The following is a 20,303-nucleotide window of genomic DNA, read 5'->3' as shown; positions in this document are numbered from 1 at the left end:
CTCTAAGAGAGGAATGAACCAATCCTCTTCTCTTTAGCCCTGGATTTATGTAGTGTCTCTGCAATTCTAAATAAACGTTAGAATTAAATAAAATTTCAATTATCAGCAAAATTTTTATAAACTGAAAATATTCTGACTAAAACCGTTATTAACATGAGGGAAGAATTTGGATTTTTTAGTAATTTTTCTAATTATTGAAAACATTTTGTCACGCAACATCGAGAAAAGCTGACACTACATTTTCAGCTGTATCACCAATTCGACGAGCAACAGTATCATTTGAAAAAGGTATGGACTGTAATTGTTTTGAAAAATTAACTCCAAACATAGTTTCTACAATCTCAATTGTTGCTGATTTTTACTTTACTTTTGTTTTGATAGTTAGTTAAAAATAATTTAAAGACAGAATTAAAAATACTCAATATACATTATTGTTGCATACATTTTACTGCAAGTAGGGGGCGCGATGAAAATTATGATTGAAAACTGGGCCGCGAATACTAAAAGGTTGAGAAACGCTGGGTTAGGCAAAGAATCACTTTCACTATGTGTTGAGATCTAATAAAAAAAATATGAAATGAAATGCTAAATGTTCGTTTAGGTAAAAGAATGATACATTTCAAAGACTGATAATGAATGGAAAACAACAGATAACAGACAGGTTAGACAACAGAAAACTGTTTTTTTCCTACCTTTTTCCGGTTTTTTAATGAGTTAGATACTTGGCATTTATGAATTTGTTGAAATTTGTAGGATACGCTCATAATTTCAAATTATTAAAAACCTGTTTTTATTTTTATTTTATTTATATATTTTTTTTTTGAAATTTTTTTTCTCAGTTTTTAAAAAAAATATTTTTTTTAAATTTTGTGAAAAACACGCTGATATACAAGTGTAAATACTTTTTGTGAAGTGAATGAATCACGACACTGACCATTATTTTATGTTCTGCAAAATGTTAAAATAAAAAATACTCTCAGTGGACCTTTGCGCAAAGGATAAAGCTCATTCTAAAATCTTCAAAAAAATTATTTTCTAAGACTTTGATCGTCAAAATCTACTAATACCAACAATAAATCGCGAAGTTATATACTTCTATGAATACATGTCAACTAGTACACTGAAAAAAAAACATATGCGTTATTTATCTTCGGCGCAACTTTAAAAAATGACGACCTTAAAGTAACAAGATACTGGACATTTTGCCCAATTTTAATGGTTAACCACTGCTTCGCCAAAATTAGACAATTTCAAAATTTGCAGGAAAAGTATCCGTAATAATAACAGAAACAAAATTGATTCTCAGACCTATGGTAATTGATTTAGCTTTATTATAATAATACCCCAATGTTCGAGTCCCGTAATTGAGTAATTAATAGTTTTGGATATTCCGTAATTAAAAAAAAACACAAAAAAGATAAATGTAGCAACAAAGGAAACGAAGGAAATAAAAATAAAAATATGACCACCAAAGCCGACGTCTTCAAGGGGTACCGGCTCCGGCAGCCATAAAACAAAACCTTTTCTATTGAGGGGGAGGCAACTGCCCAAAGTAAAACCCTCAGTATCCCGAAGGTTTTGTATAGAAATCCAGGAAAAAAACATGAAATACAAAGAACCAATTTTAGAAAGATTTGAATTATTAGGGTTTGTGTAAAAAGAACGGAACCCTTGGGAACTTTCCATGGATCCCTAAGGTTCCGCGGAACACTGCTTGTGAATTACTGATCTGGAACAATAAATTAAATAGAAATACTAACAGTCAAACGTGCTTAATATACTCTTATTGCACATCTTTTGATATTTTAAGTTACTATTAAATAACAGATACGTTCACTTTATTTTACATCGCTGACAGAAGTGTCCTCCTTAGAGTCCGATATAGCTTTTGTTGACGACATTATCAAACGAAAATTATCAATTTTACCAAAATAAAATAATCTTAAATTTGATTAATAAAGCTGTCTACTTGGTCAATGACTTTATCAAAGATATTAGTGAACGCTGTGTATAATAAAATGTAACGAAAACAAAGAATGAAAATCATTTAGCCACTGTTTTTACTAAATAAAGCGTTATTTTTTAGAAGAATAAAATTAAAAAGTTATAGTAAATTTAATGTTTTCCTGTGCTAGGCTAATGCAGATTTATTTCAGAAAGTCACAGATGATTGATAGTTATTTATTTAAAATAATACCTGATACTTTTTGCAGGTCTGGTAAAGAGTACTTTCACAGCGTATTGAGAAACAAGCAGGAAAGGCATGGAAGGAAACACAGAAAGTTCGATGAGGTAAAAGAATGATAAATTTCAAACACTGATAAAGAATGCAAAATAACAGATAACGGACAGTTTCATTACCTGCAGTAAGATATACTTACGTTACGGAGAAGGATTCATAAAATAATTGTACTCTTTAGAGTAAGGTAGAGTTGTACTTTATTTTACTTATTGTAAGTATTTTTCATCTTTCAAGTAAAAACGATATTTTTATCATCAAAATTGGTTAAACTCACTATAAAAAATTCAATATTAATCATCACATATTTAGGTATTACGTCCTGTAAATGAAGAGTTTAGTGCACTGTTTGAATTTTTATTCTAAAATTAAGGTAAAATAACCGGGAATAGGCAGTCCATCCAATTAACCTTGAACTTTAAGATAAATAAAATTTTTTAACCTTTACGGTTTTGAAACAGCTTACAAGTAATATGGCTAAGAAACAGTGGATACAAAATTATGTGGTTTCTTAACTATTTACTACTAGCATGGTTTCAAAACCATTAAAAAGAAATTTTCCTGGACATTGAAGCTAGGATTTTTCGTAGCTAATAGATATTTTAACTAATTGTTGATTGAGTTGTGTTTCTTAAATAAACCTTATAATGTGGTTTAATTAGTTTATATTGTTTCAATTATCGAAAGAGATTGGAAACACTACACTTTTTTGTGTTAAACAGTTCTATGGTGCTGCCATCTATGCGTGAATGAAAGCATCGTATTCAAATATTCCAGAGACACAAATTGGGGAGTTCACTAACACTGGAAAGTCTTCATGCGGAAAGAGAATGAATCGATAGATTAGCTCTCTCTTCTAGAATATGTAGCCAGTTGCAAGACACTAACTCTCTTCATTGGTGCCTTTCAATTCTGGTTGTTAACAGTATTAGGGAAAATCATTGAATAAACTGTTTTTATCTCAGTTAACAAATCGATTACCATCTTATTTATGATTATTTGGTAATTTCCCTTGAATAAGGTAAAAAAACAAGTTAATAAATTATTTCTTAACCATTTTGTTTCATAAATCCCTAAGAGTGTGGAAGAGGGTGCCAAAAGCCGTAGTTTGAACACATTTCTGAAAAACCAAACATCTCTCAAGTACCAATTTGTTTTAAAGGAGTGAAAAATTGCTTAGGATTTATTTTTATTTTTCCAAGACAGTTACTAAGTTTGTTAAGTTACTCGCTTAAATGTTTACTAGCGATATATTTATTACCTCCTGAAGTATATAGTAAAGAGTATTGCATTGAAGGTATAGACACTAAGTTTAAAATTCAATTGGCTTTCATTATTTCTAACTATCATAGGACACTAACAACTTCATTAGTTCAATTGGTTTTTAATTTGATATCAAAACCAATTAAATAGCAAGAAATTCTTTAGGCTATGAAATGAATTGAAATTCTTTCCTTTTCTAGTACCATAACGGGTAAACTACATTCATTAACAAAATCTCTGCCTTATCTTTTACCATAACAAATTTTCTATAGTTACTCTAAACTTGACCTGAAGGAGACTAAAGCCCTGGATTACTTAGCTTAAGTAGAGTCAATTTTCCCCATGATCTTTATTCCGCTTTTGATTCTGATTGGCTGTCGCCAAACATGCGCCATATTGGTGACTAGTTTGAAAGGCAAAGTATCATTGCTCCCAATCTGTTATTTCTACTTTTGCTTTTTTTAACTTTATTTGTTTCATACTTTTAAATTACTATCGACAAGTTATTGCGCATTTGGGTATTCTAATAAGTCAAATTTAGGCTTTAATTATATTGTTTACCTGTTGGAGATTGCAATAAAAAACGACGGAATGTATGGCTGCATAGAATAAGCAGAGATGAATGGAATCCAAAGTAAGTTTGAAATTAATTAATTTATTTTGAATTTAACATGATATTATTTATTAATTATGTAGAGGAACTGTGTTCCACATTTTTTCGAATTGGAAGATTAACAAGATTAATTGCATCAAATACATTCACCTGAAGTAAAGGAAACTAGACCACGAATATTGTTAACATTAATCTAATCTGATCTGACATAAATCTGATCCTCGATCAGCTAAGAACCACCAAATATATGAGATATACGTAACCGTAAAAACTGTGAAATTGAAAATCCAATGGTTTGTAGCTGAGCCGTGCTAACGATACTCAGATATAAACAAAATTTCCTTACCCTTCAGATATATGTCTAAATTGACTTGTCACCTAACGAATGAGTGGTGGCGCTATCTATCCGCGATATTCTGAGTCAAAACCAATTTTCACTCTTTGTAGTCAATTGAAAGGTGCACCTTCCTGACCTGTATTTTGCTACAAGCTAAAGGCTGGTTAGCGTGGATTGCACAAGAGTTATTAGAAGCAACATCAGGATTTGTTTATTGTTACCCTGAATCATTTTTCGGATCAGACTTAATCGGATGCTTGCAAGCGACTTCTTGCGTGTGTGTCGAACCAGACTGATTGCTGAATCGCCCCGATTTACCTACACTTACAGGTTTTCAATTGATAGTGCCATGTTGTATGTAGAAATGATAAAACGCTTCCTGATCTCTGCTTATATTACCTGGGTCTTGAATAAAACACTCGATTTCTGTATCCTTTTTCAAATTCAGTTTTCGACAAGAATTCTAATAATATGTACCAAAGGTAGTCATTTCGTAATCATTATTTAAAAAAAAGTAAGAGAATTTCAAATTGTTTTCTTATTTTTTAATACTTTCGGATTAAATTTATACCCTTTAGAAAGAGCAATCGGAGCTTAAAAAATGATAATGTAATAGTGGTTCAAATCGTACTCACAAAAAGCTAAAGTTATTTAATTATATCCTCAAATTTGATCACCATTTCTATGGACATAAATCATAAAATTTTATAGCTGTGAAATAGATAAAAAAAAAACTAATTTGTCGTTAAAATAGTTATTTATTGATTTAGAAAAAATAGATATTTGCTTAGTAACAGATTGTCTTAGGATTTATTACAGAAAAGTATAATTCATATATCGATGCTCTGAAATGTAATTTAACATACTTTAGGATATCAATGAAACTGTTTAGAAAAGAAAATGAGGCATTTTGAATGAACAACGGTATTTCTTTTTTTTTGTAGTATACGAGCTTTTTTTTTACTTAAATTTCAAATTAAATAAAGTTTTATTTCCTTAGACAGAGAAAGTTAAGCTTGTTTTTCTTTTTTGTCATGAAACAATTTGTTAAATATTTGTTATATGCAATAAAAAAATCTAAGAAACTGTTTAAAAGTTCTTATAAATCCAATAACGTATTAACAGAAGAAATTATTTATATAAAAAAAAAGAATTTGACGGCAATCATTCCACTGGTAGATTTACTCATAAATATAAGCAAGATCCCTTCAAAACATAAGTAAATTTTATTTCAATATAAATAGAATATACCATCAACCAAAATCTTGTCCACTTTACGACTAGCTAGAGTGATTAAATCGTGAATGGAGTCTTGTGGTTTCCGATTTAAAATTTTTATCTTTGATATTTAGAAATGAAGTTACAGTTCTTTTTCGCATGATGACAGACGGAACCGAAGCTTGAAGTAAACTCACGCAAACGAAACTAAAATGTTTTTCTTTTTTTTTTTTGCTTTGAGTATTTGTACAAATTATATTTTTCAGGTAAACAAAATTTATTTTCAGCAACTAATTTTGAAATTTTATCTGTCAAAATTTTCTTATATTTAGAACTGTTCCTCCTTTTTAAATGCATTTTTTGAAGAATGCTGATTTTGAGAAAATTTCTTTACTCTAACATACACACAAAAAACGTTTAGAATTCTTTGAAACTTTGAATTTAGATTTTGTATAATGATAGCAATGTTTCCGGAGAAGATCTAAGTTTTAATTTGCTATTTTTTTCAGGCTTTAAGTAAGAAGATTTAGAATTTTACTTTAAAAATTCTATTTTAAACAATGTATCTAGTTCTGCTTAATCGTGTTTTTTTAATATTTTTCATAAGATTTTTGTTCAAAACACTGGCACTTACACTATTGATTTAGGGAACATAGAAACTCTTATGAAATTTATCCATTACAATTTGTTGTATCACTGTTAGCATAACATGAAAAATTTGAAGTTTTTAAGCTCTAATTTGCCCTTATTTTGAAGAAAAAAATTAAACCTTTACTTAAAAATAAAAATAAAATTTTAATTGAGCCTTTTCTAAAAAAATTGTGTTGAAATCACGCGGATACTTTAAGGCTCACTTATAGCTTTCAGAGGGCTCTTTGTGCTACATCAGACTAAAGAAATTTGCCTTCCATATTTGAAACTGAATCTCTTAAGATTTTCTGCAGTCCAGACACCAAATAATGAATAAATTTTTTTCGTCGAATCTCTTGGATCAATAGTATATTGTTGTTGCTCTCTTCCCTTGTTCCAAAAGGAGTGTTCCGAATACTTTTCAAAACATGAAACAACTGAATTCATTACAAAATAAATAATACGTAGTCCGTAGAATGTTTTCACAGCAAGATTAAAAACGAAGTCATACCCTTCATCAGAAATAGTGAAATAAAGAAGAAAGTACAAAATAGCGAGCAAAAAGAATTTTTTAAATCTTATATCATATTCGAGAAGCTGAAATTGATGTAATTTGTCTTTTTACATATCTGCTTAAATTATATAAGTGCTGTTGCGTAGAAAATTCTTTTCTTTTTTATGTATAAAAATAACAAAGCATCTTGCCATCACTAATAAAATATTTTTTTCTGAAATTATTGAAATTCTGCAAAAGTTGTAAAATGATAAACAGAGTTGGGTTTATCTAAGCAGGCTGTTTTGCAAATGTTACAAACTTTGTTACATGAGAAATATCTAGGAGAGATAAGACATAAATCATAAGGATTAAGTACTACATAGTAACCCACGGCAGAAAATGCACGTGTACCCCGCTAGGGGCTCTTTCCTCTAGGGAATGCTTTTACGTGTGCCTTTGAACAAGTATTTTTATTTATCTAAATTATCTTTGTTTCATGTTATTTTTATGTTATTAAATAAATAGCGAAGAAAATTGCATTTGAATTGATATAGAGTTGGGATTTTTATCATAATTTAATGAGTTGGTGTGGCTAATTGGCCAAATCATTAAAAATACTATTAAATAGCAATTTCTGTGCCAAAATTAAAGCAATTTGACACTATTTAATATAAAACGCAAAATTAGAATGAAAATAAGAAAATTTAGATGGTTAAAAGTACCTATTCAAAAGCACTCGTAGAAACAGTTCATAATAGGGAACCTCTAGCTGCGTTCAATATTTCCGATCATGGTATACAATCCTATGCAATCCTTAAATCTTATGATCTATCCTACCTACCCTAGAAATTTGTGGTATCATTTACTGGACTCTTGTATACTTATGAGTAAATAAATAAATAACAAAGAAACAATTCTATGAAAGACTAACATATTAGTAAAACTTTGGATAGTATGATTTTCAGTATGCTAGTAAGTATGTTATTATTTTGCTTCTTAAATAAAAAGTTGTTACGTTTAGTTTTCTATTGAAGTTTTATTATTATTGTTATATTCAATCAATCACTCCATGGCAATCGAAACACAGTTACTAATATACATGGGTCATTCTCACGAAAACTGTCATTTTTCAGTTCATAAAATTCCAAAAAAGTAAAGTGAATAAAAAGCTCTGAAACTTTTTATATTAATAGAAATATGTAATGGCATTATAAAGAAAGTATATATCCTATAAATTATACTTAATATTTAAATTAANTTATGAACATGGTTAAGAAAGACTGAAAATGGCTTCGAAACATGTTTTAAATTGCTTTAGAACACAGTTTATTTGATTCTACAAAAAAGCGCTTCTAGTAATTAAGAAGAAAAAAGAGAGAAAATTTCTTATTTTTATTTATGCTGTACAAAATAGTTTTTATAAGAGTGGATATAATTCTAAAGCTATTTTTTTATTCTTAAATTGTATAAAATTGTTTGCCTTTTTAAACCCTTTAACTCAATAACAAAGAGTAAAGCATTTTTATTACAATTTTGTTCTCAATGGTTTTGCAAATATTCTAAATTCATTATATAAATAAAATAAGTTCCAAAGGTACAAACATGAGATTAAATATTGTGGCACTATCTGTTTATAAGAGTGCAAACTATTCAATAAAAAGCCGATAAAAATATTCTACAGAGATTTGAACCTGTGTACTAGTAGATCACCCAATAACGAAATCCATAATGATTGAAAATATTTTTCCCATTTTATTTTGCGTAACCTAAAAACAAAATTAAAAGCAAGAATTGCGTTTGATATTTCAAAAAACTATTTCAAAATTGCGTTCAAACAATTCAAGTAAAAAGTCGCTAGTAATATATATATATTTCTGACAGAGCAACGTAGCTTTTTAACTAGTATCTAAGTAGTTGAATGCAGGGAGAGTTAGGGTATTTTTTTAATGCTTTGGATTGAGTTCAACATTTTAACAGCCTGATTCGAGTATTTTGTAAGATACAACGCACTCTATTTAAGTTAATTTAAAAGTGTTACAAAAATAACAGACAAAATGGAAGTTTACAAAAGTACATGTAAGAGGTTACAAACTATTTAAGGGACTTTCTCCAAAATAACGTTTTTACAGCAGGTTAACTCATTGCACCATTTTTTCTCATACAGAAATTATGTATTGAAAGATTTTATGCTTTTTTATGACTGACTTTGCGCCACCGATCTTGAAAACTTTTAACCCCGTAACTTTCTTATGGAATTAATTCAGAAGACGAGTAGTGGGACAAACTCGCTTTTGAGGTTGTGCTCCTTTTCAGTGCATAATAGTGTAGCATCAAAACCTTTAAAATATATTTTATTCGTATAGAAATTACGAAGATTTAATTTTACTTTATGAACTCCATCGGATTTACGACGGATATTTAGTTGCCAATTTTTTAGCCGAAACTTTCCAACTTTGAGATAACTATTTTACGAAGCAGTGTAAAAAAAATTGGCCCTCGTGAAGAATATAGCACTCAGAACACTTATTCTAACGCAAATGTTAAGAAATCGCTTAAACTTAGTTTGAGTAATGATAAGTTTTAAGAGTTATTTATAATGTTAATGTGGGAATTATAGAGTTAACTATTTTTTTTGGCCTAATATAAATGAAAGTGGATGAAAAAGTATTAGCGTCTTATGCTTTTCTGGCTAGTATGGGGAAATAACATAAAACTTTCAAAAAGAAAAAAAAATATTCAAAGGAATTTTCAACTAAGTATTTGGCTAATCCTTTCTAATGTAGTGTAACGCAGAGAAGGATACAAAAAAAAAAAAAAAACTTGAATAGATAGCTCCAAACGAGCCCGTTGCCACATAAAAATTGCTAATCGTCACCCATGGTAGTCCTTTCACCCTTAAATGTTCCAAGTAATGGAGGTATTCTCACTTAAGAAAGTGAAGATACAATTGAAAAAGAAACTGCACCATTTTTTTTTCAATGGAAGCGTATTCCTTCGTTTTTTATGATTCTAATCCACTAATTAACGAGTTTTTTGGTATGGCAGTTTAAAGACTTGGTAAGACCTGATGGGAATATCGTTTTCAAATGCCTTTGTCTGCAGACGATTTTCGATGTTCAGTCATAGAACTTTGAACTTTTGGAGGTGTGACAAGCTCGCGTTAGTAAGAAATTATTTGTAAGTAGAATATTTTTCTTTCATTTGCATAAATTATTAAGTGTGCTACTTATTATCAATCATTAGCAATTTGAAAAAAAAAATAGTAATTTAAGATTTTGAATTAGGATATGTTTCGCAATTGTTCCAAATCATTATTCGTTCATGCAGTCGTTATAAAATGACTACAATTTTTTATTTTGTGATTATGATTTTATAAAATAACAGTTTCATATACTGCGGCTGGCCAAATTTGAATTTTACCCTAAATTTTATTTTAATATACTGAAAACTTTATTTTAGCAATTTATTTGTTTTATTTATAATTGAAAAATATTCATATTTTTTGTAGAGCATAAACGATATTATCGTTTTATAAACGATGTTATTAAAATAATATTCCATTTTTTCCATATTATTTGAAAAATATTTTATTCTTTATTTTGTTTGAATAATATAATATTATCATATATATAATAATATTATCATATAATATAATATTATCATATATAATATTATCATATACCACAATATAGTATTTATCATTATATAATGATAAATACTTATGATACAAAAATTTAATTATACAATTTAATATATTTAATTTTTAATACCCATGGAAATTGAAACATTAATTTGTAAAGGTTATATATATATATATATATATGGGTGATTCATAAAATATGACAATTTACATTCACTTGCATCAAGATCTAATACTAAACTACTAAATGAACTTTTTTTTAAAAAAAATTTAATACATAGCATTTCTGTTAGCATTTTAAAATAACCTAGTACTAGCATCGTCTATTTTGTATATTTACAAAATTAAATTGAACTTCAAACTTTCATGTTTCTGGCATGTCACAAACAATGTTTCCAAATATAACTAGCTTCATAACTTCCCATAAATGTTTCAATATCTAATTTTTTATATCTGAACCAGTGTAAGCATTTCTAGAACATACGCAGAGGGTATTATTTACTAAAACTTCGTTTAAAATGACTTTTTCTGTCAATAATTTGTTTGTCATAAGAAAATCTGTCATTTTCCTGGCATCTTTTATTGAGTGGTTTATAACCAAAATAGTTAGAGACAGCAATCAATATCTTATATTAATAGATTGATCATATACCCTCCTATTTGAACTTGTCTTGTTGCATGAATAAAGAACCAACTTTCTGATTCAAAATCTGTTTCAAAACATTCTTCAAGGTGAGAAGATTCTTGTGTTGTCATTTTCCTGGCTTCTTGAAGTCATTAATAACATCAACTACATAGATTTATCTGAGTTACTTTAAGAAATCCTGTTGTTTTCTGCAGAATATAAACGTCTTAGGCCAAAATATTAAAGTAAAGTAAAGTTATATGCTATAAAATGGTGAATTTGTCATTATCCTGGCTGTCATTTACCCGGCCCATGAATGCCAGGACATTGAAGTGTTACCAGAATTTTTTTTTACTGCTAATACTGTGAAGAGAGAAAGCAAATATTAACCTATTACCAAGTTTATGTATGATTGTAATAAGATTGAATGTAATCAAAGTTATTTATTTATTTAATGATTGATTATTTTACACAATTTTATTCTGTACATATCAGCAACAAAAATTTTTTTGATTCTTTGTACAGTAGATAAATGTGTTCATTTAAGTTATTTATGGTTCATCTAACATAAAGGCTTAGGTTTTGTTACTTACTAATAGCTTAAAATGACAAACTTCAACTTCAAACTTCTAAGCTAATATGTTATTTTCCTAGCATTAAAAATGTGGTGAATTTCTATTTTATTTTTTTCTTGAACAAAGATCAATAAACTACACTGCTGTTTGTAAGATATTAGTAAATGTAACTAAATAAATATACAAAAAAAATTTTATTACTTTGATGACTTTAATGTTGAAGAAATGTTTTGTTTTGAATTGTCATGTTTTCTATGAATTACCCATATATATATTCCATATTGTACATTTCTAACTTGGACTGATAGTTAAGACACGGTTCCCAGTAGAACACCGAAGTTAAGCATCATTAGCAGCGGTCAGTAAACGAGTGGGATGACCACTTTGATCGAGCTGCGTTGGGTCCGAGAGTGCGCGGTACTGGCTCTCATGGGTTCTACCGTCAAATGCTTGAATTTTTTACAGTTCGTCGGGCTACCAAAGCGGGAGAGCCATCCCCTATGCAGAGGATCAAAATTGTGATAGCATGTTTAACGAATCCTGTTCAGGGATGTTTTCCAGACCGTCGACAATAGCCCACTGTGCAGCTCTAGTGAGATGTAAATAAAATACCTCTACCTACCTCTTACTTGTTCGATGGAATTACATTCATATAGACACAGCTTTATTTGTCTATGTTCATAATCAAATATGTGATTTGAATTCACTTCATTTTAATGACCTTAACGAAGAATAATTCCATGATGCAAATAATTTTTTACACATAAAACTAAAAATTTAATTCCCCAATAGATAAATTAAATTTCTGCTCTCACTTTTTTTTATTGACTGTGAGATTTTTATTTTTTAGTTTTTTTTTATCTTTAATTTTGATTTTAAAAAAATATTAGATGATATCTTGAAACAGTGCTTCCACCTGACACTGCACATTATTTATGTTGCTACAATGGAGCAACGTATGGATTAAAATTTAACAATTTCATTTAACTTTTCATCTACACTATCATAAGCAACACGATATACAAAAGCACAACATGGTAATTGGTAACAAAAACAAGATACTTTCAAATGTTTATTTGAAAAGAAAACGAGTCTAATATGCATTGGGCACCAATAGAGTATTAAAAAATTCCAATGGAGTTAGGCCAAGCTCGACCATTTTTTCTCGTCCCCACCTAAGAGCATATTGCAGAGCTGTATGTCCATATTTGTCTTTAGCATTAATATCGGCGCCTTGTGAAATCAAATACTCGATTATTTCATTTCTTTCAGCATGGAATAATGGTGTTTTATCATCGAAATCTTTGGCTTCAATGTCAGCACCATGTAATAGTAAAACTTCGACAATCTCCTTACTTCCTCTGAGGCATTCGTGCAGAGGCGTATTCCCCAAACTATTTCTAGCATTTACATTTGCGCCTTGGGAAATTAAAAATTCGATTATTTCTTTTCTATAAGCATAGAAAAGAGGTGTTGCCTCAAAGCTATTTTTCGCTTCAATATCAGCACCGTGTGATAGTAAAAGTTCGACAATTCCCTTACTTCTCCCAACAGCTTCATGCAGAGGTGTATCTTCGTGGATACTTTGAACGTTAATGTCAGCACCTTTTTCAATTAAAAATTCAACTACCTCCTCACTATCTGCAAAGAACAGAGGAGTCTCTCCACGTATATTTTTAGCTTCAATATCAGCTCCATGTGATATTAAAAGCTCGACCATCTCCTTTGTTTTTGCAACAGCTACGTGCAAAGGTGTTTCTCCATTACTACTTTCAGCTTTAACGTTGGCACCGTTTGAAATTAAAAGCTCGAATATATCCTTGTTATTAGCAAAAAACAGAGGTGTTCTATTATCCTTATTTTTAGCTTCAATATTAGCACCGTGTGATATTAATAGTTCTATAATCTCTTTTCTATCCTCTTTAACAATCTTGTGCAGAAATGTATCACCGCTCCTGTTTCTTGCTTCAAGATCAGCGCCCTGTTTAATCAAAAACTTTACTACCTCCGCACTATTAGCCAAGAATATTGGTGTTTCACCCCGATAGTTTTTAGCTTCGATATCAGCGCCGTTTGTTATTAAAATCTCTGTGATATCCTTATTAGCAGCATAGTGAAGAGGAGTCCGTCCTCTTATATCAGACTTATTTATAAATTTGCTTTTACTTTTTAACAGAGCATTGAGAAGTGTTAATAATCCTTTTTCTGCTGCTTCGTGTAATAAGGTTTTTACTGGTAATTTAGCTACTGAGGCAAGAAGCAATTGATTCATTGTTTCACACATGTCATCAATATTTGCTCCATTTTTTAAGAGTAAATCGGCAATATCCCAATGATCATTTTTATCAGCATATCTTATAGGCTTCCATCCGAAAAGGTCTTCAGCAGCAACGCTAACTCTGTGCTCTAATAAAGTCATGGTAACATCATAGTATCCATATGCAGCAGCTACGTGAAGTGCTGTTCTTCCTATCCTATCTTCAGCATTAGTGAAATCTTCTACATTGTCTGCATTTTTTAATAATTCCCTTACCTCCTTTTCATCGCCGTTTAAAACCGCAATATGCACTTCACAGTTGTTTCCCTCTTCAGTTACCATATGGTCAAAGAATATAGTGGTCAAGTCATACTTTTTTCCATAAATCTGATCGAAAAAATATTTCCTTATTTTTTCCCTTTTTACATTGTTAAAATAAAAAAGTGCAGCAAAATACTCAGCAAAACTGTGGTGAATGAATATTGGCTTTTCATCGACAATTTGACTAATGAAACCTGAATTTTCCTTTCCATCTTTTACCTGCTGTTTATATTTCTTCATTTCGGTTATTTTGTCATCTTCAAGAAACTTTTCTGAATCGTTTTCCCAAAGCAGTGCATCTAAAGATAACAAGGTATATTTTCGTAAAAACGATTCATGTAGTATTTCATATTCTGGTCCAGATTTTGTTGTATCTAATATCTGCTTTTCTGCAAGATGCCTTTTGTATTTCATTTCAACAAATAATTTATAAAGGTTGATAATACTTATTTTTTTCGACAAATTTAATTCATTTCTGTTGAACAATTTATAAGGGGTTTTGAATTCTTCCTGAAAAGCCTCAACCAGCATTTTTGTGTGCAAGGGTATTCCTGTAAATTCTTGAAATTTATCCGAAATGGGTTGCAGTACACTGTCAAGCAATTGTTTGGCGAAATTCTCAAAGTTCTCCTTAATACTTAGCTTCAGATTCTTATGGAAATAATTTTGAATCAGCAGCAACTGATCTTCTCTAGATAGTGGTCTTAAAGTATGCGATAGTACACTTAATATATCTTCTAGTTCATTTTTCATGTGTGGGCGTGTAGTTATCCAGAGTTTCTCTACTTTTGAATGCTTCAAAACTTTTAATAGTTCAACAACTTTTTCTTCGTATTTAGGAACTATTTCATCAAATCCATCAAATAACAAGGCAACTTTACCTGTAGTATTTAATCCGTGTTTAAATAACTCTTGCTCTAGAGGAGTGTTTACTAATGCTATGTCCATTATAAATTTAAAAATTGTGTTCTTGTCGTTATGAAAATCGACATTTGCTAACTTTCCAGTATAATCATTCAAGTTAATTCTCACAACCCAAAGTGTGGCATCTTTGTTTTTCATATTTTGTGCCAATTTAGTGAATGCAGTGGATTTCCCCGCACCAGACACTGAACTTATAACTACTATTCGCTCATGCAATTCACGACATTCATAACCATCGTCTGTGTCTAAATACCTGCGCAATCTGGATGTAGCACCCCGAGAATTTTGCCACATAAATCCTTTATCTTCTTCTTTCAGCCAATGAATATTTTGGTTTTCATGTTCAATAGAAAGTTTATCAAAATCGCTCCTGGAATCGGAAATCAGCAATATATCTTGATACTGTCTAAGTTCAGATGAATCAATCCGACCATTATAAGTAAGGTAGAAATTTATATCATTTTTAATGTATTTTTTAATTTTTGGCTGTGTAAAAATGCGATCAATATAGTAACTCTCAATATCACCCAATCTGGAAGTGCTTTACCTACCTCTATCGCTTCATTGTTTATAAGTTTAGATAATGTTTCTTCATCAACTAGATGTGACGACTCACTTGTTATTAATGTGCCCAAGCTTATCTTTCTCCCTTGAAAATAAATATCTTTTTCTAAAAGTTGCTGTTGAGAATCATAGGTTAAGTCATCAAGTTTAAATTTTTTATCATCCCATACTTCATAAATAAAATTATTATTATCTCCAAAATAAAATTTTAAATCATAATTCTTCTGGGAAAATAGAATAAACTTATACTTCGGTTTATCTTCGAAAGCCCTAAATAATAGTTTGAAATAAGTTTTTAATAGTTCTCTTTTTTCCACTGATACATTGTTACTTTCAACCACGAACAGCATAGAAACGTCCTTATCCGATTGCCTTACAAATTTATTTAACGGAAAAAACTGCTCTAAATTTAAAAGCTGCTTCAGACTGAGAAAAAAGGTTTGATACTCGTTTTTTGTCTTTTTCAAAACCTTATGTATTTTTTTATTCCTATTATAGGATGGTCTTTAAATATAAGATGCAAAAACTGCAAGTTTGCGTCTTTTAAGAATCCAGCAATAAACTCCATTGTAGCCTGTTTGAATTCAATACATTCAATTGACAGAAGATAATCTACAGATTGTTTTCTGTAAACATCATTAAAAGCATCCAGATTATCTAATTTAGATTTTATTTCATGGTGTATAGTTGGAAAAACAGACAGAGCGTTTTTGACGCAAATAATCAATTTTTGAAGTTTTTCTCCAATCCCGTATTTGATGAAACCTCTTCCTTCCCCCTGTTTCATTTCTAAACCTTGCAATATTTCTTCAATTATATTTGCATTCAATATTCCTTTTGTTTTTGTATCAAGAGAAGAAAATAAGTCATCAGCGTTAGAAAGCATCGAAAATTGCTTTAACCAGCGGCAACCATCCAGAAATTCAAACTCCGGCTGTGTGAAAATATTACCACTACATTCTCCTTTTTCAACACTTTGAACTTGGTAACGAAGAGTACAATATTCGCTATCCTCAGGAGGTGGATTATAGCAGTTAGTACAATTAGCTAATTTATGAAAATGTTCATATTCGTTGGTGCTCATTGAAAATAGATTAAATATTTTTTCAGCTATTATTCCACCTAATCCTTCTTTTACTAATGGCCAGTCTGATACCTTCATTATCTTTTTTTCCGAACTGCATAATAAAGCCTTTTTAATGTTGCTCATATTGTGAGTTTCCATTGTGTATTGAAAAAAATCCCAACTAGATGATCTGTGGGCTATATTTTCAATAAATACCCGATATAAGTTACCAACGTTAAGATGTGAGTGAAGAGTATTCACCAAATTTGGTGCGGATAGGTAAATTGTGACATCCAAGAAAGAAGATGAATGGGCTTTACCGCTGTAGCGTACATCAAAGTCACTTTCCATTTTCAACAACATGTCTTTGCAACCAGGACTGTCAAAGACTACTGTATGTGCGTGAAAACCTTCTTTTCTGCTTTTTACAAAAAAGTCACTCTCGCCTTTAGTAAGGTATTCAGTAGAAAAAGTAGTGATCTGTGCTAACCAACCTCCCAATGAATGTCCAGTAATAGACAGAGTCAAGCTCGCTGATTGTTTTCTATTGAACTCTTCCACTTCAACTGCAATTTTATTGGAAAAAGTAATTGCAGAGCTTATTTGAGAAGTATATTCATTCGATAAAATACCTTCATAGTCCGCCCAAATATCTTTCATGCTTTGAGCTTTTAAGCCTTTAAGCTCTGTACCTTTATGTGCAATAACTACTTGCTGGAGATCAGGATTCCAATATGCTGCACCAAAATAACCGTCACCAGAGTTTTCTGACGTGGTCAACAAAACCCAACCATTTTCCAGTGGATTAAGAAAAGTTTCTCTTTCACGATATACTCGAGATGAGAATTCTGCTAACTCATAAACACTGGGATAAATGAACTTATCAAGGTGAATAGATCTTGCATCACTAGTATTTTGAATCACTGATATGAAATTTTCATTACTGAATTCTAAATTAGCTACTTTTAATTTCTTGCTGTAGGGAAAGGTCATTTTAGCTTGAGATTTTTCTTTTCACTTGTAGTGTAGAAGCTTTTCTTCTTCAAAAGATTTTCCACTTAGTTTCATTGCCTTCCTTAATTCATCCAAGACTTAATTCCTCATCAGCGCCACCTGGTTTTTTAAAAAAATGAAAAGTCATTAGTTTTAAAACTCTCTTTAAATTACTAAATAGTAACTTTATGTACGCAACTCAAAAGGTTTTGTGGAAACAACCATATTCTTAAGATTTATGAACGATTTACTATAATCTATTTTATGTCTCTATTTTAAGTCCTAAAACATCCTCATGAATTCAGACTTTTATTCGAAATGTAAATAAAGTTACCAAGGACAAGGAAATTTTTTTTATCTCTTTTTAATCCACTATTTACACATTCAACTTGATCAAGTATTTTTAACTATTACCTCCTTAATATATTTTTTATAATAAATCAATTATTTAGTATTTTCTCATGCTCAATCAATTTTCTTATGCTTTGATGCTCAATCAAAGAAATTACGGTTTTGCGTCTGATTTCGTAACTTAAAATATTGTCTGCTCTAATTAATTATCATATATAAGGTAATACGCCTTCCAACAATTAAAATTGTATCCAAGTACGTTAAAAATAGATGATCAGATCAAAAGTTTATCTGGGTTTTCTTTTTTTTTGCGCTAAACTTTATAAAAAATTCGAATAAATAAATAAATAAGAGTTCGATAAAATTACACTGTGTTCGTTTACTGCAAATTACATTGCGTTCGCTTACTGCAAATTTTCTTTGAAAACTCGGGGTGGGGATTAATGGACAATTTGCACCCCTCCATCAACTGTTTAGTTAAAAGAATATATAGTAACACACTAAAAAGAATGGATATTCAAATCTTATGAAACTGTTTTTGTATTTTTACGCAAACATTTCCTGGTATATGCTCTGATCGAAATTTTGTCAAAGTGACGAAATAACTATTTCCATTTCCTAGTTGACGAGGAAATGAATTTTTTCAAAACTAAAGAAAACTTTAATTTATTTACTTTATTTTTCAAAAAAAAAGTAGATCACTTTTTCATGTGAACCATACAAATGAATCAACGTCACTTAAACAAGGACTGATGGAACGGAGAGACCAAAGTGTGGCCAACGCAGCACCAAAACATAACAAATTTAATAAAAAATAAAACATACGAAGCTAAAAATAGAAAATTAAAATTCAGAAAAACTGCAGAAAAAAAACACAAAATATAACATATAACGCAAGTAGCAAATTCGAATGTATTTCAAAAATGATTTAACACATTTTCGCAACAAGTTTACAAAATTTACCTTAGATTTCCAGATTTATCTTAGTTACCTTGAATTAGCCGGAAAATAGATGTGTGCAAAGTAATAATATTATTCTGGATAATTCAAAATTTATATTTAATAAGGCTTAATTTTATTTTTGGAACTTTAATTATGATGATTTTCAGAAAAATCATTATCATTTAATGAAAAAAAAATATTGAAAATATTCTTTATTAAGTAGTAGAAGATTTTTTAGCCACGGATTGTCCATGATAAAAATAATTTTTTTTTCAGCAGACACATTTTTAATATATTCATTATATCTATAACATACGATTACTTCAATGATTTTATTAAGATCTTAATTTTATTATTTAGAAAGCCATTGTTTTTTTTTATCAAATTTCAGAGGAGTCAGACTGTTTGTTTTTTCGATCAATAAACATTACTGTAAATTCTTTAAGTTCAAATAATTTGATTAAAAGTGGTATTTGGAATTGTAATGTGACCAAGAGTATAAATGCTCTTAGAAACAATGCAATTCGACGTATTTAAATTTAAAATTTATACTTTTATCGTATAAGTCAGCAATGCAGATATTTTCTTTTTTAATACTTAAATCCAAAAAAATTATAACGAATATAATCGTCATAAAAACGAAGCAAGATTAATTCCTAGGGGTAAACATTTCCTGGTATTTCCTGCAATTTAACAAAATTATATCCTCTTGAAAATATTTGTAAATTAAATATTTGATAATTAAATAATCAAAAAATTTAAAAACAAATTTAATACAAAGTTTATAATTTTTTTAAAATCATAGTATAGAAAGAAGTTTGCTATAAGTGATGAAAAATTTGATCCTTATAGTATCTCACGCATTTAAACGAAAAATGTTTTTCGTTGTAAAGATAATTTAAAAAAAAGACAAAGATTAATTAGAATTTGCCATCAATCAAAATAACAATTAAAAATGTTTTTATAATCATACTAATAAGTCAAAACAACATCGTCTATTTTGTAAAGGTGATTGCTATTGAAGAGATCTTGGAAAACAAAAGTCGCAATAGAATTAATTTTATTTTGTTTAATTCTAAAATTGGTTGCTTATTAGTGATAATCCAAAAAAAAACTATTATCTTTAATAATATTGTTAATAATTTTATTCAAGTAGTTGGAGAAAATATAGCCAGTAATTTGTAAGAAAGTATTAGACAGAGAAGTAATTGTTCTAAATTTAATAGAAATTTTATGAAATTTTGGATTA

General features: G+C 29.6%; 1 protein-coding gene across 1 annotated transcript in view; it reads right to left on the bottom strand.

Annotated features, from left to right (window-relative positions):
* The window catches only part of LOC122268276 (uncharacterized), a 38,856-nt gene that overhangs the window by 9,467 nt on the left and 9,086 nt on the right, over window positions 1-20,303 (bottom strand). Inside the window, exon 2 of the mRNA XM_043054503.2 lies at window positions 12,739-17,881. Within this exon, the coding sequence (XP_042910437.2) occupies window positions 12,739-15,432 (2,694 nt within the window). The 5' untranslated portion in view covers window positions 15,433-17,881. The remainder of the gene's footprint in view (window positions 1-12,738; window positions 17,882-20,303) is intronic.

This window comes from Parasteatoda tepidariorum, chromosome 6 (assembly GCF_043381705.1).
Source record: "Parasteatoda tepidariorum isolate YZ-2023 chromosome 6, CAS_Ptep_4.0, whole genome shotgun sequence".
Taxonomy (NCBI): Eukaryota; Metazoa; Arthropoda; class Arachnida; order Araneae; family Theridiidae; genus Parasteatoda; species Parasteatoda tepidariorum.
This window is presented reverse-complemented; position numbering and strand designations above follow the sequence as displayed.